This window comes from Diadema antillarum, unplaced genomic scaffold (assembly GCF_040938485.1).
Source record: "Diadema antillarum isolate AM-2024a unplaced genomic scaffold, OU_Dant_1.0 seq00000843_RagTag, whole genome shotgun sequence".
Lineage (NCBI taxonomy): Eukaryota > Metazoa > Echinodermata > Echinoidea > Diadematoida > Diadematidae > Diadema > Diadema antillarum.
The window spans coordinates 312,805-340,074 of NW_027271718.1; the positions used below are offsets into that span (position 1 = coordinate 312,805).

At 41.8% G+C, this 27,270-nt stretch overlaps 1 protein-coding gene across 1 annotated transcript; it reads left to right on the forward strand.

Annotated features, from left to right (window-relative positions):
- Positions 1 to 946: 946 nt before the first annotated feature.
- Positions 947 to 26,915, forward strand: LOC139740223 (uncharacterized). The gene is made up of 20 exons (XM_071650806.1): positions 947 to 1,077; positions 7,349 to 7,405; positions 7,760 to 9,567; positions 10,212 to 10,377; positions 12,685 to 13,008; positions 13,607 to 13,708; positions 14,465 to 14,625; positions 14,838 to 15,062; positions 15,498 to 15,620; positions 16,403 to 16,561; positions 17,206 to 17,358; positions 18,219 to 18,319; positions 20,263 to 20,401; positions 21,331 to 21,438; positions 22,489 to 22,596; positions 23,158 to 23,300; positions 23,979 to 24,180; positions 24,682 to 24,782; positions 25,160 to 25,247; positions 26,162 to 26,915. Exons 1-20 carry the CDS (start codon positions 993 to 995, stop codon positions 26,228 to 26,230), a joined length of 4,422 nt encoding a protein of 1,473 aa, XP_071506907.1. The 5' UTR covers positions 947 to 992; the 3' UTR covers positions 26,231 to 26,915.
- Positions 26,916 to 27,270: the final 355 nt, after the last annotated feature.

Below are 27,270 nucleotides of genomic sequence, written 5' to 3' on the forward strand. Positions count from 1 at the left end.
AAATGCTGTTAGTTTTCGACCCACTTTATAAATCAAATAATACACAGGTTTGAGTTCGTGACGTTAGTGGAGATGCAGCTCACTCTCGGGTATTTACAATGTAACCTTAGTGCAACATGCACTCGGCTTCGCCTCTTGCATGTTTCACAATTGTAAATACCCTCGAGTGCGCTACATCTCCACTAACGCACTCTCACCTGTACTAGCAAACGCAACAAGTCATTACTTTTCTAGTTTGCAACGCGCAACCCTAAACTCCGGGATTGTCTGCCTTAATAAAAGGAAGCTTATCATATCATGACAATTTACTTCAAAAAATTAATCGGATGTACTGACTGGGTGAGACTCATAGTAGATCTACTCACTTTTAGTGTGTAAACTAACTGTCTAATGCACTCAGCAGTGCCCTGATGATGTCGGGCAGGAGCGAGTCGTCGCCTGTTTGTATGCGATGCTAGCTATGCACTCCCGCCCGGTCGTCGGGGAGTACAGTACGAGTACCGGTAGTTTCAGCGGTTCTGCACTGTCACTGATACACACCGACCTTGCTGAGTAAAAATGTGCTGTGAATGAGCACGGAGTTGGAGTCATTTACAGTAGTTCGTGTTACCCAATCAAATTTAACCAAAAATTGTCTACTAATATTCCTATTGAAAATAAAGAAATCTAAATCAATTGAAGATGAATATTTTGATATAACTGAATGTATTTAGAACTTACTGAAAAGAACAAAATTATGAACATGCAAAGAATAAACTATTAAATGTACCTCATTTGATCATTACCTGCCTTTCAAAGTTCAAGCAGGCCACAGCCTGTACGGCGTGTGTAACGTTTGTGTGACGTGTGTGTGTGTGTACGTGTGTTTATGTGTGGAGCGAGCAGACTGACAACACTGCAGATTACATGTGGCAGCTTCGTACACTGCATAAAATATGTCGATCGCGATCCGGAGCTAGGTAGATGGGAATCAGTCACATTTTAATGCCAAAATGGACGTTACCGTAACAGAGATCAGAAAATTGAAGGTTGCTGTACTTAGAACAAGGCTTGCTGAACTTGGTCTTCCCACTAACGGTAAGGAGTATCGTGTTAAGGGTCTTGAGATTTGGAAGTGTAACTGGTTAGAAGGTCTAGATCGATTGTCATGGATGGCCATTTAGCTTTAGTGCAGTGCACGCGTTTGGGATTTGTAATAGTCCCATATATAGCAGTTAGTGTAGTACAGGGTTGACGCGACGTCCGAGTCGCGTCCGCGCCCGTAAATCTATGGGCATGGATCAGAGATCCGTTTCATATATTTAAAAGGCAGTGTATACAACCACACGCATGTGTCTTTACCATCCAGCCACACGAGTGTGGTTGTAGCCATGGCCCAAGTCACTGGATACAGCCACACTCGTGTGTAATGTACAGTGTGTACATATCCAGACACACACAAGGAGAAGCTGAACGCCGTGTGTGTCAAGCACATGAACACCACACAACCAGCTTGCTCACAAAGCGATGAAAGTAACCTCATTTTCATACCTTCTAATATTGTTGTCTACAAATATTTCTTTTTTTCGCTCCGTTCTTATCGCGTTTGCTTGATACGGTGGGTTCAGAATTAATAGCAAAGTCACAACTGCCGCTAAATTGGGGGACTTCGGATTGACATCCCTAGACTGCTGGTGGTAGTAGGCCCTACATCGTGAGTTCGGGTGCCAGCGATTGCTCAGCGCAGCGCAGCAGCAGCCTAGCCTGCGCAGTTGTGCCGCTGCCCACACCAGCAGGGACCCGCGCACTGGCTGCCTGTGTACATGTATCCTAGGTGCGCGATTTGCGACTACGAGTTACTGTACCCGAACGAATGAGGGCAAAGTCTCAGTAATCGTAAATCAAAGTGCAAAATCAATCGTAACTTTGCTATTGATTTTAAATTCATCTTATCAAATAAAGAAAATGAGAATTGAGTTTAAAATGAAAAAGTAAATTTGTCTAGATGGTGAAATAATATTAAATGAAATTAATCTAGGAGGTAGGTTCATCGCTTTGCGATGGTACATCATATATCGCGTGTTGATGTGGCCATACACAGCTTGTTCCCCGCTACGCAATATAAAGCTTCTCCGTGTGTGTGGATATGTACATTACACACGAGTGTGGCTGTATCCAGTGACTCAGGCCATGGCTACAACCACACTCGTGTGGCTGGATGGTAAAGACACACGCGTGTGGTTGTATACACTGCCTTTCAGAAAATATGTTAGGATGGCAACTCTTGCTGGAATGGCAACTTCCCATAGCAACATCCAATCAGGGAGCTGGATTCTTGTCGTTGTCATGACAATTGCCATTCCAGCCAGAGTTGCTATCATAGCAACTTTTTTATGAAACGGGGCCCAGATTTAAGATTTCTGGAGAATCTAAATTTACTACACACAATACTAGGTCTAGTCCTTGCTTGTGTAGTTTACATGGCATTATCGTGAAATAGTCCACCTGGAGTCTATCTTGAGAATCTCCTGCCTGAAAGTGAAACCCCTAGCAAACGTACATTGTACGTAAACGGGATCGGGAGACTCCGTCTCCAGTCCAAGTTGATGTGCGTGAAGTTCCTTGTGCAAATATATGTGGCCGGTTTCCAGGGACCAGGGCCCGCTTAAAGGGGATGGCTAGTAACTGATCAGTGGGAATTAATGGGAATGCTGGAGGATGATTGTTCCAATCCTTGTGGGATTCATTTAAGAGTACATTATGTATCTATTGTTGCGTGAAAATTATTTTCTTCAGAATGGTCTCATATCAGTCCGGGAAACCCGCTCATGAGGACCGCTCCCCCGTACGAGGACTGCCCCGCCTCATGAGGACCGCCCGCACACCTCATGAGGCCCCCGGGGGAATGCCTCAAGAGGACCCCTATTCACTTCTTATTCATCTCACATCTGACGTATAAATTGTCACAACTTTGCACGGTGATTTTTTGTTACACACACATGTCCACTATCAGTGATGAAAAGAAGAAAAAATCCTGTCTGTTTTTTTCTTCAAAAATCGAGTTTTATTCAACTGATGCAGAGCGCCCATCAAAACATGGGCGCCAGTGTGTTCGCACAATGCAAGACTGCCGCACCTAGCGGCCTGATCCGACTAAATATTTTCGGTGCTTTTTTCTGCTTCTCTCACCTCTTCACGCATGAATCAGCCTCGTGAAGCTGAAGTCTGACATCTTTTTACACAAATTCGTAACGAGAAAAATAAAATCAGTACTAACCTGATCTTGTGCATATATTCCAAATTAATTCCACACTGATAGAGTAGGTGGATACTCCAGTTTCTTAGCAAGCTAATCACTTTGTAAGTATGATGGGTTCACTTTCTTCGTTGATTTCGCCGTCCGCTAAACTTTGGGCGCTTTTTCTGGAATCCCGCGACGAGACGTCACATCACATCACGCATCCCCATTAGCACATACAGACAGCGCGCAAGCTGTGAGATTTTCAGAGCGAACTTGCGCACGCACCGAAGGATACTGCATCCCCCGTTGCGTGCGCAAGCTCGCTCTGATAATCTCTCAGCTTGCGCGCTGTCTACGTCTGATGTGCTGGATGTGTGATTTGATGTGACGTTGCACCGCGGGATGATTCCAGGAAACCGCCAAAACTGGCCAAAGGTTAGCGGACGGCACGGAATTGACGAAGGAAGTGAACTCGTCATACCTACAAAGTGATTAGTTTGCTAAGAAACTGGAGTACCCACCTACTCTATCAGTGTGGAATAGTAATTTGGAATAATGTGCACAAGATCAGGTTAGTACTGATTTAATTTTTTTTCGTTACGAATTTGTGTAAAAAGATGTCAGACTTCAGCTTCACGAGGCTGATTCTCGCGCGGAGAGGTGAGAGCCGCAGAAAAAAGTACTGAAAATATTTAGTCGGATCAGGCCGCTAGGTGCGGCAGTCTTGCACTGTGCGAACACGCTGGCGCCCGTGTTTTGATGGGCGCTCTGCATTGGTTGATTAAAACTCGATTTTTGAAGAAAAAAACAGACAGGATTTTTTCTTCTTTTCATCACGGATAGTGGACATGTGTGTGTAACAAAAAATCACCGTGCAAAGTTGCGACAATTTATACGTCAGATGTGAGATGAATAAGAAGTGAATAGGGGTCCTCTTGAGGCATTCCCCCGAGGCGTGCGGGCAGTCCTCATGAGGCGGGGCAGTCCTCGTACGGGGGAGTGGTCCTCATGAGCGGGTTTCCCGGACTGATATTCAAGTAACGTTACACAGCCCTGAACCTGTCGCTGTACACAAGTGTAAGTCGCGACAGGGCTATACGGTGTGGACACTACGTAATCTCAGGAATCCGGGGCACGGACTCGATTTTTAATTTACTGCACCATATTTGTTACTCAGACTACATACGGTGAAAACTTTAATTATCTATTTACTAGCTAGCGTCGGCGTCTTTGGCTATTGATATCGAGATAACTATTTCAAAACTTACCAAAATGACAGATTTTTTAATCCTGTACGCCGCAGAAATCATAGAAATGATTTGAAATGTCGGCGTAGCACTGGGCAAAGAGGGTGCTGTCGACTGCGCGGGCGTACAAACTCTAGCAGCGCAAGTTTCATCGTTCAAAGCTGAGAAAGGTTAATTTTGAATGGCCCAGTGATGATCACAGCATTCCGGGTTAAGATCGGACTTTTTGCTCAGTGTATGTTGCGTGAGGGCTCTCTATGGACTGAAATACCATGCTCATAGTCCAAGCATCTCAATTCACATGAGTAATTCGTAAAATTTGTGATAAGAATGTAGAAATTTTCAACAGTTTTGTTGTGTGTTCGTGTTCGAGGGATTTAGTAGATATGTGTATGGGGTTTAGTAAGTACAATTTGTATGTGTATCACCCACCGTACAGCCCTGTCGACTTACACTTGTGTACAGCGACAGGGCTGTGTATACAGTGAAACCCCGTTATAACGAGGTCCGTGGGACTGGCGACATTGCCTCGTTATAACCGGTACCTCGTTATAACCGTACGCATAAAAAAACCGAAGAAAAACATAAGCATGAAGTCATATAACCATCAATGAAACTCACGAACATCCTTTGTCTTGTTATTACACAAGTATAGATCATTATTATTGAGAGAATAGAGGGAAATTATTTGTGAATTAGACGAAATGATAAAGAACGAAATCAGATTGTATAAAATGCATTTGTTAAGTTTTCTAAACACAGGCGCAGATAGCTAGAGTAACATACATGCGTCGTTTACCGTAACTTGCGAGGTATTTTACGCTGTTTGTGCCCAGCGGGAATGCGATGATTAGGCCCTATATTTTCATGAATCATTTCGGCTCTAATCTTTTGCAGTGTATAATTGTTGCGCACAAAGGGATTAAAAATGCGTTCTTTAATTTCTTCCGAAAGTCTCTTCGCCTTTTGTACATCCGTTCTTGAAAAATATGCGACAGGATTGAATTTGGAAGGTTGTGATCCTTTTTACACAAATCTGTACCTCGTAGACCATTCTGAAATACAGAAAAGTCTTCATTATGAAATGCAGTGATAAAATTGTGATGATGAACAAACCCAGATCTATTCAAATTGTTAAATGCGTTTGTTTCTTTTTCTGAACACCAATTAAGTAGCTTAACACGCGTTATTCAACTATTTTTACGCTACTGTCAACCGGCGAGATCGCGATGATTTCAGAGTAACATACGTACGTCGTTTATACCGTAACTTGCAAGGTATTTTACGCGGTTGGTGCCCAGCGGGAATGCAATGATTTCATGAATCATTTTGCCTGTAATCTTTTACATTGTACTACTATTATCGTTGCGCCCGAAGGGATTAAATATGCGTTCTTTAGCGAATAAAGAATAAGCGAAACTGTATACATACTATTACATAGTACATCGCACTACGAGAGCGCGGTACTCCATGTACTCCACGCTGTGCGAGAGATTGAACGCATACACAATACGTTGCGATCAAACCGTGGTGATACCGCAAATTCTGGCACGGGTGGCATGCAAAGTATCGCGTAAATGCTCAAGTTATCTCAGAAATGGCTGCCATCATGGCTGTAGGTGTACACGCCGTACAGGTTCAATGCTTTCGGTTCAATGATTCAATGGGCATAACGATTCGACTTTGATCAGAATAGTAGAAGACTGCTATGAATATTGATGAGTGCATGAAGAAGTAAAATGAAATGTATTCTGCTCTAGAGAAATATCACATTTGAAATATCACCTTTTTCACTTGATGAATATAAAAATGATGGTTATTCAAAAGCTTTAGAATACAAGTTTAGGTGCATGTACATGTGCCATTTTGAAGCTACAAATCGTCCTCTGTCAGAATCCATAATGTTTAGGCATCAGTGGAGGGAACACCGCTATTTGTACAAACAAACCAATTTCGCAGCATTTGTCACCCCAGTTTCCTTGTCACAAAAACTTATGATGCGATTTTTGTGTCTGGTATTGGGTATTGATATCATATTTGCTTGGGGGCACTGTCACAGTGCCCCCAAGCAAATACGACATCAATACCAGAAAGTGTCCAGTTCGCATAGATACTGTATATCACCATTGATTACGTGAATGAATGTACTAGTGTACAAAATTATGCAAAACAAGTGCATGTGAAGAAAGTGTAGGTTCCACAAGTTAGGCGCTACCTACGTACAAATGGTACCATACAAATATCCTAGATGACATCCTGAAACATGAAAAATCTCATAAGGATAATCTTGTAAACCCTTTGAAGACGAGTCCTGAGTATACTCGGGCAAGTGTCTATGGGAAATGTGTATTGTAGCAAAATCAGTATTATGTCTTTTGAGGGTAAGATGTACATTGTATTGGCTGAGCAAACTGTACACTGTACCCTCTTCTGAAGTAAGGCTAATTGTACAAGTGTGAGGGGCCAAGATATGAGAAGTATAGAAGGTCTAGATTATCTAGATCTAGTAGGTGTCATGGTCATTTTAGCTTTAGTGCAGTGCACGCGTTTGGGATTTGTAATAGTCCCATATACAGCAGTTAGTGTAGTACAGGGTCGACACGACGTCTGTGTTGCGTCCGTAAATCCATCGATCGGATTTAAGATATTCATATCTGAATGACGCGCCTATATATTCATATCTGAATGACGCGCCTCAAATACAACAACAACAACAACAGGGACCAAGATATGAAGGTACGGCAGTGTCAGTCATGCAGTGCGATTTACAAGAATATATGTTGTTACAATTACACCTTGACGTTGTGTTTAATGTCCAGATTGCAGTATTTTGGTTTACTATTTCTTTGTCATGCTCTTTTTTTTTCTTCTTTTTTTTTAGGCTTGAAGGCAGACTTGGTAGACAGACTCTTCTCCTATCTTCAAGGACAGAGCCAAGGTAATCTTCATTTTTTTTTTGTAGACATTGGTGTTTATTTTGGTCCCTGTATCTTGTTTATTTATCGGAATATTAGAACATGTAGAGAAAATGCAGGATAAACAAATGTATTGTCAAATTAATAATCATGTTTCAGTGGTATACACTGTAAACCTGTGTCAGCTGCAGAGCTGTCTTATTTAATTTTTGACAACGTAAATGACTATTGCACAGGGTGCACATTAATGCAAGTTGCCTTCAGCTGAAGTTAACTTTATCTGAGGAGAATGAATTCACTCTGCCAGTTCCATGCCCATCAGGCATCTTTCGCTGTTTAATGATCACATTTGATATTGGTATTCTCATCTTGTCTAGCAGATCAACAAGAGGAGCAGTATGCTGAACCACCTGGTATGTTGTCAGGACAGAGCATGGGGGAATTTCCACCACCCATGCCGCCACCTCCAATGCAGTCACCTCCCATGCAGCCTCCTCCCATGCAGCCTCCATCACTGCACTCGCCCTCGATGCAGCCCCTTCCAGTAGAGTTTACCACAGAACGCAATGAGCCTCCACCTTTTCCACCCCCGTCCCAGCAGATTCCAACATTGGCTCCAATGCACCCATTGCCATCTCACATGCCCCTTTCACAGATGCCTCCAACACAAATGCCCACACAGATGTCCCCACAGATGTCCCCATCACACATACCCCAGGCACAGATGAGCCCATCGCAGTTAATCCCACCACAAATGGCTTCATCACAGATGCCTCAGTTACAAATGGGCCCATCACCAATGGCGCAAGCACAGATGGCCCAATCTCACATGGTCCAGTCTCAAATGGCTCAATCGCGTATGGCCCAGTCACAACTGGACCCATCCCATATGGTCCAAACCCAGATGCCTCCACCACAGATGACTCAAGCACGGATGGCCCCATCTCAAATGGGCCAGTCACAAATGGCCCAGTCACAGATGGCCCCGTCACATATGGACCCATCACAAATGGTCCAATCACAGATGGACCCAATGCAAATGCCCCAATCACAGATACTTTCATCACAGATGCCTCCATCACAGATATCCCAATCACAGCCTTCACAGATGGACCCGTCACAGATGGTCCAAACACAACTTGCCCAATCACAGATGGTCCCACCACAGATATCCCAGTCACAGATAGACCCATCACAAATGGCCCAGCCACGAATGGAACCAGCACAGATGGCCCAGCCACGGATGGAACCACCACAGATTGTCCAGCCACAAATTGCCCAGTCTCCAATGCCTCCATCACAGGTGCCCCAAGCACATATGACTGAATCCCAGATTGCCCAATCACAGATAGCTGAATCACAGATTTCCCAGTCACAGATGCCCCCATCACAGATGCCCCCATCACAGATAGATCCACCACAGATGCCAATGCTAACCTCACTTCCCCCTCCTACCCCTCCGACTGTCATGTCCCCAAGCCAGTTAGATTTCTCGTCTCAACTCCCAGTGATTTCTGACATGGAATCTCAGCTGGATATCCAGGGGCAGACCTCAAGCGCTCCTCTACAGCCACCTCCTATACAGGCTCCACCACCTCCCCAGCCCCAGCAACCCTCTCACGTGGTTGTGATGCAAGGTGGTAGGCAACAACCACCTGCCATGCCAGTGCCTACTCAATCAGCACCACCACCTGAGGTACAGATGGGCTTCCAGCCACCGCCACCACCAGAACCATCAAGCATGCCACCCCAGATGCCATCCATGACTCCCGGGCAGCCACAAGTGATGCAAGCAGTTCCAGTGGCACCCGTCCCTCAGGTCAGTGTGCCATCTCCTGCCCTGCCAGTGGAAGCACCAATGCCTAGTCAGTCGCCACCACCAAAGCAGATGACCGAGGCAGAGATGATGGAGATCAGGCAGGTGCAGGAGCGCGAGAAGCAGGAGCGCATTGTGGCAGAAGCAGCCGAGGTGGAGCGCATTGCCAGGGAGCAGCAGGACTTGATTGAGCGGGAGAAGCAGAGGATACTGCAGCAGCAGCAGGAGCGGATCCGGCACCGACAGGAGCAGCAGCGCCTGGAGGATGAGAAGATGCAGAAGGCCATGCAGCAGCAGAAGATGCTGGAGGAGCAGCGAAAGCAGCAGCTGCTTGATGAGGAGACAAGACAAAAAGTTATGCAGCAGCAGGTGAGCTTCCAGTGTTGACATGACATGACATTTTACAAGTTAATACAATTATTCAGAGAGCAGCTCTGAATGTGGAAGATGTTGGTAAGGTGCAGGTAAACATATCTATCTTACACTTTATAGAAAGTCTAATAGGAGGTTATTAATGGAAAAGTATTTTGTACTGTACTGTCAGGTAATATCGATGGAAATTGTTCTTTTTTATGATATATGTATCTTTCTTATCACCTTTGTAGACATTTTATGCTGTGATTATCAAGATACTGTATGAGCTGAAATTTTCGTGGTGGTTTGATTTTTGCGAATCGCCTTTGAACCGCGAAAATAACAACATGCGAAAATAACAATGCGCGAATAACTAAGTTCTGTTAGACCTTCGCAACTGCGAAATTAACAACATGCGAAAATGTCCTCCAAGTAGCAATTCGCGAAAATATCTGTACGCGAAAATTTCAGCTCCTACAGTATATGACACTTTGGGTCACATTTCAGTCATGCCCTGTTAACGTTGAATGAACTGACAACAAACTTCAGGAGTGCCCTCTCGTGTGGAACTTGGATATGCTGTGCATGAAATGTAGTACTAGTCTTGATAACCTTTTGTGCATTGAAGTATTCATTTCTTTTGTGTGTGTTTGCCACAGATACTTATTGAGCAGCAGCGTGTTGCAGAGACAGTCATGAAAGAGGCCGATTTGCTCAGGGAGCAACAGAGGGCGCTTGTCGTAAAGCAGGAGGAGGATGAGAAGATTCGAAAGCAGCAGGAAATGCTGAAGAGGGAAGCTGAACAACAGAGAGGGCCACAAACGAGTAAATACTGTTTCCTCATGTTACCTCCTTTACCCTCAGTGACACTTGGTAATCAGTCTAAAATTTCACAGTGTGCTAGTATACAAATATCAACTGCTACAGAGGGAGATGGTAAAACTGTTTGCACAGAGGTAATTTCTCAACAGTGCTATGTCCCGAGACGAAGTCGAGGGACATGGCACTGTTGAGAAATCACCGAGGGCAAATAGTTTTACCATGGCCCTGAAAGAAAGCAGTCGATATTTGTTTTATATCCCTCTCAAGTATTTTACTAGAGTGATGACAAGGTTCCCTTTTGGAAATGTGCAGGCTTAACGTTAAATCGGTTAGGCCGTGGCAGTGCAGCAGCAGTGCGTGAAGCGCGTAGCGAACGACACCGCTGTGCTGAGTATAGGCCACCCTGTATTAAAGGACAAGTTCACCTTCATAGACATTTGGGTTGAGTGAATGCAGCAATATTAGTAGAACACATCAGTGAGAGTTTGAGGAAAATCCGACAATCCGTTCAAAAGTTATGAATTTTTAAAGTTTCTGCTCAGTCATGGCTGGATGAGAAGACTACTATAGCTTGTGATGTCACATGAGTACAACGGTATAAAGAAAGTATAAAGAAAATTCACCCTATTTTCACTTTTCTCGCATAACAAAAGAACACTCGACTTCTCTCTTTCAGAAGGCAAGGGGAATAATATTATCCTTAACATACATCAGTAACAAGTCCAAGAAATGTGCACTTTATTCAAAAAGTAAAATTTTGTGAAATTCTCTTTTTATTTTCATTATATCGTTGTACGCATGTGACATCACACACTGTAGTAGTCTTCTCATCCAGCAGTAATTGCGCAGATACTTTAAAAATTCATAACTTTTGAACGGAATGTCGGATTTTCCTCAAACTTTCACTGATGTGTTCTAATAATATTGTTGCATTCACTCAATCCACATGTACATGAAGGTGAACTTGTCCTTTAAACTGTTGTTGATTCCTATGCACGAGCTACACTACAGCGTGCAGAACTCCAAAAGATCGAGGAGGTCCAGGACTAGAAGTAGGCCTAAAGCAGCTTCATTACCCAGATCATCTTCAAAATCGGTTTTAGTTTATTCCTAAACCGTACCTGATGTGTTGTACTTCTGCTGCAATTGACAAAATTCTTCCGTTACTTGAAGCAGTCACTTTGTCAGTTGAGCTGAACTGCATTGATCACACTATACACACACGCCATCGCACCACAGATTTCTGTAATGTTGTTGGCACCGCGCTAGCTAGCTAGCCACTGTCGCTGCTCTAGTATCGCTACTACGCGCACTGCGTACATTCTAATGTGAGAAATTTAGATATTGATCACACGATCACGATTGCGTGCAGATCGTGGATTCCCAAAAGTACTATATCACGCTAGCTAGTAAGTAATTGCACCGCATCCAGCTGCTCGTAGCTAGCTAGTAAAACTACATTATTTTTGTGCTCCGTATAATCATATGGCAAGAAACTTTACATGAGGGATATAATATCAGATCAGTGAGATGTTGATGTATAGGAAGAGCAGTTATACTAAAATGTTATATATTGAAGATATAGTGCACATTTACTTTAAAGATTCAGGTATGCACTATACAAGGGTACAATTGATACGTCCTTCATGACATTGGTGTAATGTGATCTCCCCCACAGTTATGAATGTCTCCCCACTATGTAAAATGTATGTTGCTTTCAAACCAGTAGGATACAATGGAGTTCGCTGTGGTTCGTTGTGTACCCTATCCACAAATCACTCTTTGGAAGCTACAATCTTAGCAGAGAACGTTCCTTGTAAAGATGAGTGTCTTTTGTCAGTGGTCATTTGAAACATTCATGTAGGCTAGAGGTAGACTTATTAGTGCGTTTGCTTCCTCTGAAGGAGATATGTGCGATCACTGCCATAAGCTTTGACGTATAATTAATAAGATGGATCGGGGGGGGGGGGTGTTTCATAGAGCTGTTCGTAAAGTTATGAATGACTTTAGTCGTTCTGATAAGTTCTACTTATCAGAAATTTAATAATTCAGCACAAGAACTGATCACCAGTCGTTCTTAAGTCGATCGTAACTTTACGAACAACTTTATGAAACGAGGCCCTGAAATGAAATTTCATCATGGCTATGAAGTATACCAAAAATTCCTTTACAGGAAGAATGGTGGTTTTTTGACCCTGATAGTATAAGCCCCATATTTGTTTATCCCTTTACTATTCAGCTAACATTCATGTAACGGCCAAAGTTTAAAGGATGTGTGAGACTGTAATAACTTGATCTTTTCTTCAGCAGGCATGGCTGCTTTGCTGCCAACACCGCCATCTGGGGGCCCTCCACCACCTCGCCACCTGTTGCAGTCCGACATTCAGGCACCGCCTCCACCCCGCCCACCATTTGAGAGGCCCACAGGACCCAACCTCAGGGGCCCACCACCCAGGCCAGTGTTCCCTGATCGGGGTCCAGATGACCAGCCACGGATTCCCATGCGGGACAGCAGGGGGCCAGAGCCAAGACCACCAATGGGGAGGGGTCGCTTTGAGAGGATGCCTCCACCAATGATGGATAAAGGGCGCCCTCCCCCATTTATGGATAGCAGAGGTCCACCTCCAATGGAAGGTGAGCAGGACCCTGTTTCATAAAGCTGTTTGTAAAGTTACGAACGACTTATGAGCGACTGGCAATCAGTTCTGACGTGCTATACTTATCAGAATTTCCATAATTCAGCACAAGAACAGATCACCAGTCGCTCGTAAGTCTTTCGTAACTTTACAAACAGCTTTTTGAAACACCCCCCGTGGCTGGCATTGCATTTTAGAAATGTGTGTATGTTTGTTCAACTGATGTAGGGTGTACCTGGTAGGCAAAAATTGAAAGAGATGTGTAAACAGATTTGTACATGCATTATTGCAAGATTGCAACAGGAAACAAGCAAACATACTACCAAAAACAAAAACCCTTAAACTGGTCTTAGCTTATTGTTGTCCTGTGTTTGTGTTTGTGCTTTTGCAGAAAAAGTGCAAGTATATGTGCATTTTTGAGTGTCAACTATATGATTGAGTATAGAGAACATTGTAACATCTGACAGTTTATGAGGTTTGTTGGGGCATTGCCAATTGCAAATATATTGTGAATGAATGCAATATTGTTATACACTTGACATCTTGTGTGTGAAATCATGCCATGTTTCAACTTGTCACTATTCCTCTGTTTTCAGATGATGTGGACATGAAAGATATCAAGCTACCTCAGGCACTGGAGAAAGTCCTTGCTTTCAAGGACAAGCGAGCCCAGCAGATTGGTGCAGAGGAAGATGAAGGTATGAAGTGGATCCTTGAAAATACATAGCATTCATAAGATTAAGTTTACATTTAAGCTGCTAGCTATTGTCTTCTTGTGGCCATTCAAAGATTGTGTGATTACGCTTTTTGGTTGTGAGATTAAAAGTCGAGGCCACATGGTTTATCAAAGTTTGAATTTTCTGCAATAAGTTCAAAAAAGTTTGACTGAATTCATGCCCACTTGCTACAGACATAAGTTACAAAATGACAAGTGACATGCTTGACTTGGGGATAGATTTGTTGATGATAAATGGTGAAAAAGACACTTGAAAAGTGTATTGCAGATTGCAGGGATGATTGGGGAGGCAAAAATTCAACAGCAATGTATTGGAAGTGATGTATGGCTTCATCTGACTCCTTTCTCTGGTCATTATTCAGGGCCAAATTCAGAAATAACCACTGACAAAATTGGGTGAACATTAACCAAAGCTCAGTTATAACAGAGTAGTATGATTCCTAATGTCTCTAACACTTTTGATTGTACAGGCAGTAGCTGTTGAATGGCAAATTGTAATTACCATGTAAAAAAAAACAAAAACAACTTGCACCCATAACTGACATGTTCAGTTGTATGAGCACATCAAGTTATGTGGTTTGTGTCATGATTAAATAATGATAATACTAATGATAATAGTGTAGAACCTTCTGTAGAACTTCTTACAATGTTTCTCGTATTTCCCCGTCATTCATCACACTCCATGCTTTGAAGTCATCCATACGTTTTGTACTTTCAGGGGAAGCTGTGAAAGCGGACTTTTTCCCACCCCAGGGAGAGTACGACCTCCGTGACAGGGATGCGGACAATGAAGAGGAGGAGGAAGAGGATGATGAGGAGGAGAACGAAGAGGGACAGAGGGAGGACGCAAAGAAATCTCAAGCAAACAAGCAAAAGATGGTGAGAAAACTTGTTCGCAATGCTAATGGTATAATTTTACTGAAATTTTGCATTCTGTACTTAGTCTCATTATAAGGCCATCACTTCTATGATTGTTTTTTGTTTGTGTTTATAAAGAATACATTGATTATGCATGTATGCATACCTATCAATGTCATCTTTTTATTTTTGTAACTATTGTTTTGCTTCTCCTTGCATTTCTCCATGTGAAGAGCAAGAACCAACGGAGGAAGCTCAAGAAGAAGAAGAGGAAAGCAGCAAAGCGAGCAGAGCAAGAGAAATTGGCTGAGGAGGAGGAGCAGAAGGAGAGGGAACTCAAGGAAGAACTGAAGGGCAAGAAGAATGAGGAGAAAGTGGAGGTGGAGTACGTAGCAGAGAAGGTGGAGATCAGCGATCCACAATTCAGACACTTCCAGAGGATATTCCAAGCATTTCAGGTTAGTATCAGCTATCCACATCTGTTAATGACACAACTGCTGTTGACATGTTTTTTTAGATTTAGTAATGCATACTGCCAGATGTGCTTCGAAGCGAAAACAAACAATTATTTACCATCCATGCAAGTCAGTTTCACATTATCATTGAACTGCAGTTGTCTACTGGGAAGTCTTTTGTTTGCATCAAGACTTGCAATATCTTATTGCATGATAGCAAAAGGGCACAAGGGGTCTTAGTGGCTCTGTTTACTAACCCCCTTCTGCCAGCCATATGTGAATGTCGAGTATCATTCGTCTCTATGAAATGATTTTGAGTTTTTGCTATTGTGGATGAATTCACACATTTGATAGGGATGATCTGTGATGTATTAGTAAGATATATATAAAGCTGCCAAATCCAGAGCTGACTTCCTTTTTCCTTTTCTCTCTATGAAGCTGTCGGAACCGTTGAAACCAGAGCCAAAGGACAAGGAGAAGGAGGAGGAGAAGAAGGCAGCTGAGAAGGAGAAGGAGAAGGAGAAGAAGGAGGATGCTTCCGACTCTGACGACAGTGATATGGTAAGTCTGGTCCTCAGTCTTGTGTTAGCATAGCCCTAGTCGAAGGTCACCCCAGTGCAGTGACTGTGATTTCTGTAATTAAAAGGTGTACGTTATTATAGTGCTCCATGAGACTAGACGAGGCACAAGCGAGAGCTGAGACTGAGTGAGAGGGCCTTTGAATATCTGTCAGAATATCTTATCGTACATTTTATTAACTACAGAAATTTGCTGGCAGCATTTAGTTGCAAAAATTACAACCAGTCAGCAGAGTGCTGTTTGAAAAAGCTCATGCATATATGTGTTTTACACTAAAGGCCAATAGGGGTATCAAATCATGACATTTTGGTAGAAGTTGATTAACTGAATTATTCACTTTCACCTAGTCATGCATGATAATTACAATCATAGATCTGAAAAGGCCCTCACACTGATGTGCACTTTGCTGGCACCCGTCAGTCTTAACAACAGCGTAGGGGCCTTTGAAAAAGATCAAAGATTAGGGTCATTTATTCAGTGTAGACCCAGAAGGGTATGACAATTTGGGGAAGTAGAGAAAGAGACACTGTAGCTTTTTCATGGCAATCTTAAAAGGTCATTCTTACCAGCAAACCAGACTAATTTTGTAGTTCAGCCAACACACTGCAATATCATCAGTCGTTCATGGATTGGTTTTAAACAAGTTTGAAACAGTGCATTACATCATGATGACATAAAAAAAAATCTTACCACCTGTTCGATGATTTCCACTTTAAAACTCACTTTAAAATCTTGTAAATCCTATTTTTTTCCCCTTGCCCCAGGATGATGATAATGATGGCAAGCCAAAGATATCCAAGAAGAAGCTTCGTAAGCTGAACCGTCTCAGCGTGGCCGAACTGAAGCAGCTGGTCATCAGGCCTGATGTGGTCGAGATGCATGACGTGACGGCCCGTGACCCAAAGCTCCTGGTGTACCTCAAGGTATGTCATTACCATTAGTCTCCCCATCTAGTCCTGATTATGTTGTTCTTGCCCCTTGAATTTCATCCTTGCGTGGTATCACATTTTTTTGAAGAGTACTCAGTATGTGTGTGTGTGTGTGTGTGTTGTCTTTTTTTTCCCTCTTTTTTATCATTTTTTGTTCGTCATGTACTGAGTACTTGTGTTAGATATAAGAACACTGCTTGAAGCAGCATTTTGGAGTTGATGGTTCATCAAATCTTGGATGGCAGAGACGTATATAGTACGTGCTCTTGCATTATTTTACTAGTTGTACTACGTAATCTTTCCTTGTTAGTGTGTTTGATTTCTGCTATTTAGTTAATATACTCATTGATCATGAATTGAATTCTTTTCGTGCACAGCGTTTGCATGCCAAGAGAAAGATTTCAAACTTGCTATTGTACAAAGGCTAGTGAATGAGGGAAAAGAGCTTTGATGCTCAACTGTATCTACGTTGCAGGGGGCAAATTTTGCCATGAGGCTTTGAGATGCTTCAGCTCATACTTGGAAGAAGAGGGAAAAAAAAAACAAGTCTTTGATATCATTTTGTCATCCCCACTCGATAGAAAATGAAACTGAAACAGCCTGTCATCTCTTCCTTACGTATGATTTTCCTGTTGCAGGCCTACAGGAACACCGTACCTGTTCCGCGCCACTGGTGCTTCAAGCGCAAGTACCTGCAGGGTAAAAGGGGCATCATTAAACCACCATTTGAGCTGCCAGAGTTCATCCAGAGAACAGGCATCATGGAGATGAGACAGGCGCTGCAAGAAAAGGTAACTGATTTTCTCAACTTTAAAGGCACATAGACCCGGTCGTTTAGTCGAATGCGTACGCGGGCGCATGGCGCAAGTTTCTTACAGAGACCTATGATATCGACTCCTCTTTAACGCTTATGCTTTGACCCATTTCCGCGAATCCGAAGAAGTCCGATCCACTACAGTCAGTGGTCCGATCACAGCTCGGTTCATGATTTGGCTGATGATGACAGCTTTAGCGAACTTCTTCTGTGATGTCATACCAAGAAGCGTGCACCCTGGCATCACTACAGACTGCGTGACACGCAGAATACAACGAAGGTAATGTTACCTAGCAACACCTACGCGCTTTACTCTTGATGAGCTCAACTTCGGCAATCTTTGTATCAATGCTAACGGTGATCGGCAGTATTATCCAACGGTGCCCCTGCAACCACCGGGTCTATGTGCCTTTAAATTTTCATACATCTAAAATTCACATATATCATCAGGAGGTAACCCATGTAGCTGTTTTCCTCCTGTCCATGGGTATGAAAGAAAGCTCTGTTAGCTAGCTAGCATGTTAAAGTTTTGAAGTGTTGATTCAATTCTTAGAGGAAGTTGCTTTGGATCATTGGATCATGTGTAATTTTAATTCTTGCTGTGAAGATTTTGAAGAAAGTTAAGCCTTACCATTGTATAGGGTAGAACCATTTACTGAAAAAATACCATCTTGAATGTTAGTTGTTGTTTTTTTTATATTCTTTGCAAGTCTTTGGAAATTGAAGAGAATTATAAAACATTCCATATGCTGAAAAGGCAGTCAGCACTGTCCTTGGTATTATAAGATGCCTTTGTACCACTGTGACATCTGATTGTATGTCTGTTGGGCTTGACAGGAGGAGCAGCAGACCATGAAGACTAAGATGCGGCAGAAGGTTCGACCCAAGATGGGCAAGATTGACATCGACTACCAGAAGCTCCACGATGCCTTCTTCAGGTGAGGATTATACAGTTTTCAGTGCTGATGCTACCTGCTGAGTTTGCTGTAATACTGTTTCTATGCTGAAATATCAAACTTGGCACCCTGTATTGCAATGTTTCTAGTCGTACTCGTATATTTGTTTGAAATGTTCTCACTTTACCCCACTGTTGAGAGAATTGCAGTAACATGTCCCACATTGTGGATTGTTGGTGTGTGTTTGTGTGTGTGTGTGTGTGTGTGTTTGTGTGTGTGTGTGTGTTTGCATGCAGGAAGCAGAAAAAAATAAATAAACAATGTGTTCTTGGACTTTACAAAATGGGAAATACTCACCCTTCTGTAATTTTAGAGCAATAAGAGTAGTGGATGAAAAGATGCCACAAATAAGATATCCAGGAGTATCAGTGGTATGTGTATGAAATTGAAGTTGTATAAAGAAGTGTAGTTTGACAAGTGAATGACTATGAACAACATAATCTTTAAGCTCTTGCTTTCATGATAACTCTTCCTGATCATTCCATATATCTCCTAATGCTTTTTTTTTAATAGATTATAATGCCATTAACCCTAAAAAGACTGGGCTATTTCGGTAGCTCGAAAGACTGGGGGGGGGGGGGGGGGGGCCTAAAGGGCCCCCCCTTAAGATCTCGGCCGTGGATCGCGCGATCGCCGCGGAAATTTGCACAATGGTAGTGTGCGATGTAATCTACAAGATCATATATTTAGATTTTCCAAAATAGTCTTCTTTTATTTTATTTTGATTAATTATGCTAATTTATGCGAGAAATCTGACTTTTTTATCTAAATCAGTAAATAAAGCTCCAAAAGTGCTCATTTTTGGTCTAGATATTCTTTGTAGCATTCTTAGCAAATGTACTTGAAAAAAAATTCGGTATCAAAATTAATTTCTTATTTATTTTATTGTTTTATGAATTTCTTATCTATTTCTTTGTTTTTTCGACCTTTTGTTTTTGTTGTTTTTTTCAGCAAAATTTGTGGCAGACCCTTTTTGAAGCATAATACTACTAAAACAAATTGATTTTAGCCATTGAGAATAAAAATAAGCATATTTATATGAACCATGTGATAAAACTCAATTTGCATTGACTTTGTACACAAAATCACATTTTTGAGCCATTTTCGGTCTCACGTGCATGTACGAAAAGTTATGTAACTTCAGAACCGTACCCCCGGGCGTCACAAATTTGGTGTCAAAATGTGCGGGAAACTCAAAAGAAAAAAGTCATAGAGCATCGCGGCGAGAGCATTGCGTGTTGCTGAGTAATCGCGCGAAATGTCGAGGGGGGGCCTTTTAGGCCCCCCCCCCCCCCAGTCTTTTTAGGGTTAAGCATTACAGCATGACTTAAAAAAGTGCTATTCATGTTGATGATTTTCCTAGATTAGATTGTATACACATCTATTTTATGACTGCAGGCAATTCTATATAATCTGTATGAATTTTCCCAGTCAGTTTTTAATGACTGACTGACTTACTGACTTAAAGGCGTAGGACGGTGTGTCCCTTTGCACTCCTCCAGGTGAGCTCACTCCAACCTCTCCTGTCCTTTGCCTGGTTTTCAAGGCTCAGTAGAGTTGATCCTGTATCACAGCGAAGTTGGTCTTTCCATCGGAGGGGAGAGCGACCAGGTGGTCGTGCTGTGTGGAAGTCGTTATAGTAAGCTTCACTTGGCAGGCGATTCTCTGCCATGCGGATGACATGCCCAAATCATTTCATTCTGTGTGAGGTGTTTTTAATGGCCAACGGTAATATGGCAGAATTATCAGCTGCTGCCCCCACCCACTGACAGTGAAATGAGTTCTACCAGTGCCTAGATCATCCAGATGTATTGGTAGCAGTCTTCACACAAATGTTGTTGCCAGTGACTTCCTTTGTCTTTACATTCATGCATAGGAATTGTGAATTAAAAAAGTAATGACCACTGATCAAACATTTTCACTAGGTGGCAGACCAAGCCAAAGATGACCATCCACGGTGACCTGTACTATGAGGGCAAAGAGTTTGAGACCAAACTCAAAGAGAAGAAGCCAGGGGAGCTGACTGATGAGCTCAAGACAGCCCTGGGGATGCCCACTGGAGCGGTAAGATGTCATCCCTATGATGCTGAAACGGTAGACATGCAGGATGGTGTATTTTTGGGAACTTTGAGGAGTCAACTGATATTTATTAATCACAAAAATAGTGTTTACCGTAACACACATGCAATCTCAAAGATGAAAACTCGCAAACTTCTTGAATGCAGATTACATGCATATCTCATTCTGATGCTATATTTGTTTGGGGTTTTTTTTGTCACAAAGTTAGCCTCATGAGAACTAATCTTACAAGCCCAGGGCCCCATTTCATAAAATGTTGATATGATAGCATCTCGTGCTGGAATGGCAATTGTCATGGTAATGACAAGAATCCATCTTGCTGATTGGCCGATGCTATTGGAAGTTGCCATTCCAGCGAGAGCTGCTATCCTAACATCTTTTGTGAAATGGGGCCCTGATGTGCATTTTATACAAATGTGACATATCATCACTGGGGTGACAAGACCTTGTATCAGAAATTTTGGTGAAAATGACTTTTTTTGATTAATGATCAAAGAATGGGTTAAGTGATGTCCTGGCAAAATCCGAACTGTCTTACTCCAAAAATGAAGCCACTATGGCATGTCAAAGGAAAGGCTATCCCATTCACTATAGTGCTTTGGCCGCCATGTTTTTTGGCTCTCCTGAACATTTGACATTTTGAAGATACGAGGTCTTGTCGCCCCAGCGACGATATGCAGCTGTTGTCTCTAACAGAGCCAATGTCGTTCTTGTGGGAGGTACTTTTATGGAATTTCTTGGAAGTCATTCACTTACCTCAAAGTTTGAAGGGGAAGTGGTCATTGCCAGATGTGCTTGAACTGATCCTCATCACATAAATGTGAATTACATACTTTAAAATCACCCATTATTTTGCCTCAGCTTTCATTCTCTTTCTTACAAGACTGTAACATACACCTGTTTGCTCCCACCAGAATGCTGACAAGTACCCTCCCCCCTGGCTGATTGCCATGCAGAGGTATGGCCCTCCTCCATCGTACCCACACCTCAAGATCCCAGGACTCAACTCGCCCATTCCAGAGGTAGGAACAATCTTTCCTATTTACTTGTGCATTCAATGCACAGTTATTTTTGAAATTTTAGGTGAAATTCTTTTATATATTCTTACCAGGTATAAGACGTATGCTGGAAATACAGTTTACAGATTAAGCGTGTTGGGAATTGGGAGGGTTTGTTTGAGTCGATTTAATACTTCCTTTTCAGAAGCCTTACAATGTACATGCTTCTCATGTGTAAGTACCTTGTACAGGTGACTCCAGTTACAACAAAATCCTTGGGACCGGCATTTTTTTTTTTTTGTTTCATTGAAATTTCATCATAGCTGAACCATTAGTATATACAGATTTATTACCTCTGCCAAGGGAGGAGGGTTATGCTTTCTTCGGCATTGGTTTGTTTGTTTGTCCGTGTGCAAAAGTGTGCTAGTAAGGCGAGGTGTGCCGCGCAACTGGAAGTTTGACGTGACAAAAGGCTTCTATATTGGGAAATCGGGCGACTTTCAACACGTATGAGGATGAGTGGATGGAAGAGCAAGATCAGTGGTGGAAATGAGCTGCTTTGCAGAGGTCTGCGCTCTGAGAGTGCTTCTCTTGTTTATAATTATTTTTGGAACCTGAATTATTACTTCATCGTAACAAGAGTTTCGTTTTAATTGTGTTCGTTTTAAAAGGAGTGCACTGTATTAGCCTTTTTGCTAAATGAGATGACAGATATGAACATCTCTACAGATTTGTGCACCTTACGCCTATTTATTCACCCCTTTTAGGTGACTTTTATTCATGAATTGTGATTCATATGTCTTCCATTGAGTGGTGTATGCAAAGTTGATGACAATATTGGAGTGTCTGACACGCCGCTTTGCAGATATTTATGATAGATGGCGATGGAGTTTATAGGCAAATCAGCTCTGTATAAGATTCAATGGTTAGAGCAGAAAACAGAAATACATTTGTAGTTATGAGAAACAAGGAATTCCATAAAAGAAACTATGAATTATGAGTGTGTTACTGTAAAGTAGAAATATATCCAGTCTTTCATAAAAGTAATCACCGCATACATCTACCACTGTCCAGGGTTGTTCCTTTGGATACCATGCTGGAGGATGGGGCAAGCCCCCAGTAGATCTGAACGGGAAACCACTGTATGGAAACGTTTTTGGAACAGCAACAGAGGATTTAAAGGTAAGACTTGACATGCATTGTGTAAGATCTTTTGCCGGTATCACTCAGGATTTTAAACTTTGTAAAATTGACTTTTATCTGATAATATGTGTTGTAAGTCTCATTAGTAATTCCCTGCTTTTAAAATGTAAGACTCTTGCCCAGCTTTCATAGCAGCTCTAAAAAGGTTTGTTCCCGTCAGTTCAGATATCCGTTGATTGAAGAGAGTATAATTTGAAAAGAAATCTGAAGTATTTACCTCATCTTTTCTCACCATCAACTAACCTTGCCTTAATGCTGCAATGACTATCCGGACTGTTCCAGTCACGTAAGATTTTCTCAAATTTTTCGTGGATGAAACAGAGTGTAATGCAGATGTTTAAAAAAAAGGATGCGTCAATGCAGACATTATAAGAAGGCTGTTTTGATTAATGTATGTCACTTGCTGCCTGTCTCTCATTCAATTTAAAAGTTTATTAGATAGAGTGATGTTCAAATCACTGTGATATGTTCAATTCTAGTGATGTAATGAACAGAAGTTCTTCAATTTGTCTTTCTGTGACTCTCTCTGTCTCATCCAAGGCTGAGGAGGAGGAAGAAGTCGACAAGACGCAGTGGGGCGAGCTGGAGAGCGAGTCTGAAGAGTCATCTTCAGAGGAGGAGAGCGAGGAAGAGAGGGAGCCGGGAGAGATTGATGAGACGGGTCTCATCACACCGGCAGATGGGTAAGCCAGTACCCCTCAAACCACCATAATGTCATCTGGGTTCTGTTGTGTCAACGTGACAGAAATTGTACAGTGTCTATGTTGAAGTTGTGTGTGTGTGTGTTGTGTGTGTTGTGTGTGTGTTTGTATGTCTGCATTCTCTTTATTTTTTGTTGAATTGTTATGTCAATAGTGGTCAGTACTAGAGTCTACCCTGAAGAATGACAAAGTTGATACCATCATAAGAATCTGACTACTATATGATGATAAATTCTGTGATTGAATGACAAATCAAACAACATGAATTAACTGAAAATTCTTCCAAGACATATCCACTGAAATATGAGCACTTCTAACTATCTGCAGTTAACTTAAGTAATATCTGTTCATTTGTCATGTCATGTGTTGGTTGATGGAAGAGAGTTCTTTGTGATTCATGTAACACCATCTGCCCAGCACCCACTACACAAGGAAGCAAGTGAAACAAAAGAGTAAATTTTGATCACTATGAACATGCACTCTTGTCTTTTAGATACTAGGGGGGGGGGGGGGGAGAGGGGGAGCGGGGAGGGAGGGGTTTCTTTTAGGATTGGGACCAAGGTTGTTTTGATTAGAAGTGATGTGGTTATTACACTTTGACCAGGGGATGGCAAGATTTAGTTGTATTAACTTGTACTACCATGCTCTTTCTGCAAACAGAGGTTTGATAACCCCCAGTGGTCTGACATCCATCCCTACCGGCATGGAGACGCCAGACATGATCGAGCTTCGTAAGAAGAAGATTGAAGACGCCATGGAGCAAGGGACAGAGACGCCGCAGCTCTACACTGTCATACCAGAGAAGAAGGCGGCTGTGGGTGCTGCTATGGTTGGCTCCGCCCACGTCTACGACCTCCCAGCGGTGAGCAGTGCTCCTCATTTGGTATATTGCCTGGAAACGTTTTGATGATGTCACGGCATTGTGAGACAAATTTGATAGAATCATCAAGATAATGCATTGGAAGGTTTTAGACAAGAAAGGTGTTCACATACCGATATCTTGACAATGAGCTACAAATATTGCTCATGATATATAGATCCACAAAAGCTTTTGTTAAATTTGTACACTTATCCAGAGATTACATTAACCTGTTGAGGACGGGCTGATTTTGCTACAACACGCATTTCCCATAGACACTCGCCAGAGTATACTCGGGACTCATCCTCAATGGGTTAAATATCGCAAAAAGCGTGTTGATTTTACTTAGTAGAATATTATACCATACTAAGTGTGGTACATATGCAGTGTGATACGTCAAAATAACTGCCACATTATTCAGCATCCATGATCATTAATATGGTTCTCAAATAGTGACAACTGACATGACAATAACAGATATGCATTTTTTTTTTTCCATGACAGCCCGGTGCTGCCAAAAACCAGCCAGGCACAGCGAGTGAAGGAGTGGCCATTGCTCTGGATCCCAGCGAACTGGAACTTGGAACGGAGGCCATGGCTGCAAAGTGAGTATAAAGGCATACTTTATAATCGGCAGTTGTGCATACTGTGTGGCTGTCAGTGATGTTGTGATATTTGTATTACAGTGCGTTCCCGTCATAAAGAACACAGTCATAACGAAATTCTTGTTACAACAAAATAAAAATTTAGGCCCCAAAATGATCATCCATATATGTTTATACACTAAGCTGTTGGATTATTATAAAATTTCGATAAAACAAAAGAAAACTGCCAGTCCTGAAGACTTCATCATAACGGGAGTACACTGTATTGTTGTATCGATCGTTATTAAGTGATGATGATGTTTATTATGACAATAATTCTTTATAGACATTCCAAACTCCATGAGCTAATATAAGATTTTATCTCTCTGTCCCATCAGGTACGAGGAACAGGTTCGAGAGCAGCAGAGCCAACTGGAGAAAGAAGACTTCAGCGACATGGTTGCAGAACATGCTGCCAAGCAGAAGGTGGGATGATGATGTTGATGATGATAATAATGTTTATAATGATTATAATATGCATGTTATTATGTAGTAACTAGAGTGGGTATGATCAGCCAATACTGTAGGTGCACAGAGGTGGACATGAAAAGTGCATGTATAGAGGTTTTTAGCTGATGATAAAGTGATGCACAACTTGGTTTCATGACATGTCATTTAGTGATAATGTTTGTGCTTATGTTTGGGTGTTGTGTTCATTAAGTTTATGCTGTCAAGTGCGTTATCTTTGGCTCAAGGCTTACCGTTAAAGGTACCCGTATCTCACAATGTGGATTTTTCTTTTTAGTGAATAGCACATTTTCAATGTCATTGCTCAAATATTAATGAAAGAAGCCCCCCCCCCCCCCAAAAAAAAAAAAAAAGAAAAAAAAAAGAAAAAAAAATGTTTCCCGTGCTAGTGTCAAAGGCACATTGTTGTATGGAGAACTTGCTAAGACTATTTCCACATCTATATGTCATCAATGTCAGTCTATCAGGAACCAGTGCACACTATAGTAGAAGGAATGCCTTGACATCTTCAAGATCATTTAATATGGACAAGGCTTGTAATATCATAAGGTTCCTGTACTTTGTTCTGCTATTGCTATTAAAATTACATACTCGAACTTTCTTTCTTTAGAATGTACTTACTCGTTACAGATTTAAGTACATGTACTTGTAAGGAAATTGGTGAAAATAAACTTAGTTTTCTTTCCAGAAAATAGAAATGAAATGCAAATACTGCAACAAATATGTATTCATAAGTGTCAGCCCAGTTGCACCTTGGATTAGACCTGTATGATTTCAGTGATGGCTTCCTTGTAACTCTTAATGAAACAGAGAAAAATGATCCGTCAACTTTTGTCATGACCTCAGTGTTTTCCTGATTTGTCTTTTTTCAGAATAAGAGGAAAAAGCAGACACAAGATAGTGGGAGAGCGGCCAAGAAGTACAAGGAGTTCAAGTTCTGAGAAGTTTCGGCAGTCACAGCACTTGTGCATCAATTGCAGTGTTATTGGTGGATGAACGAGGCATGTTCATGACAGATCACAAATATTCAGTGATAAGGATGTTGTGATATTTGGAGCCTCAAGCTCCTCTCCTGTAGTGCTCACAGAGGCTATTGGAACTGCTGTTGACTGATGGGGAAGCTTTACACAGAAGCTGCCGAGGGATGTACATAAAACTTGAATTCAAGATGTTTGTGGTCCTCAGTGGCTGTGATTTATGATAGTGCAGCAAGTGGATTTTAATTCTATTTAATATGATGGATGAATGAGGAATATGTCAAAATATTTTTGTAATGGGGCAGCGGGCAAACTGTGAGTCGTGAATTTAATTACCTTTGAGAGTGAGGCATGTCAGTACCAGCAGGGTAACATGCTTTCTGTAAAAGTGGACATTTTCATGTTGAGGAAATTTTTGCTCATATTGCACAACCAGGAGCTACTGCAAAAATTAAAAAATGCAAATTATTTTGCATGCCATATGTTTCAGTAATTAGTGTCCTGATTCTGTGGAATTAAAAACAAGCGAAATTCATCTTACCTGGCTGAGCGTGAAAAATTACTCATGCGAAAACATCCACTTTTACAGTAATATGCGTACCCTAGTAATTGCGATGCTAGGAACTCCTTATCCTAGGGTAGATGTTGATTCCAGTACAAGATCATAATCCTGCAATCACAGTTCCTACAGATGATAGTATGTCAGATTTGGTATTTGTTCTTTCCTTTTTTTGCACATGAAAGTAAATCACAGTCTCATATCTAATTTGTAATAATTTGTAACAATTGTAAATATGTAGATATATTTGCAGTTAATGCATTTGGCCGTGTTATGTATATGAAAGGGGCGTCTTTAGTGCTTATCACTCCAAATTTTGTTGTATAAGGATGTCACCTGATGATCAGTAGCGAGCTTTTGAGTTCAAGATGGTAGGCAGAGGACAGGAGGGAGAGTATGAATCGATCTGTGCAGTGGTGAAACTGAACATCTTTCCGTCATGTTA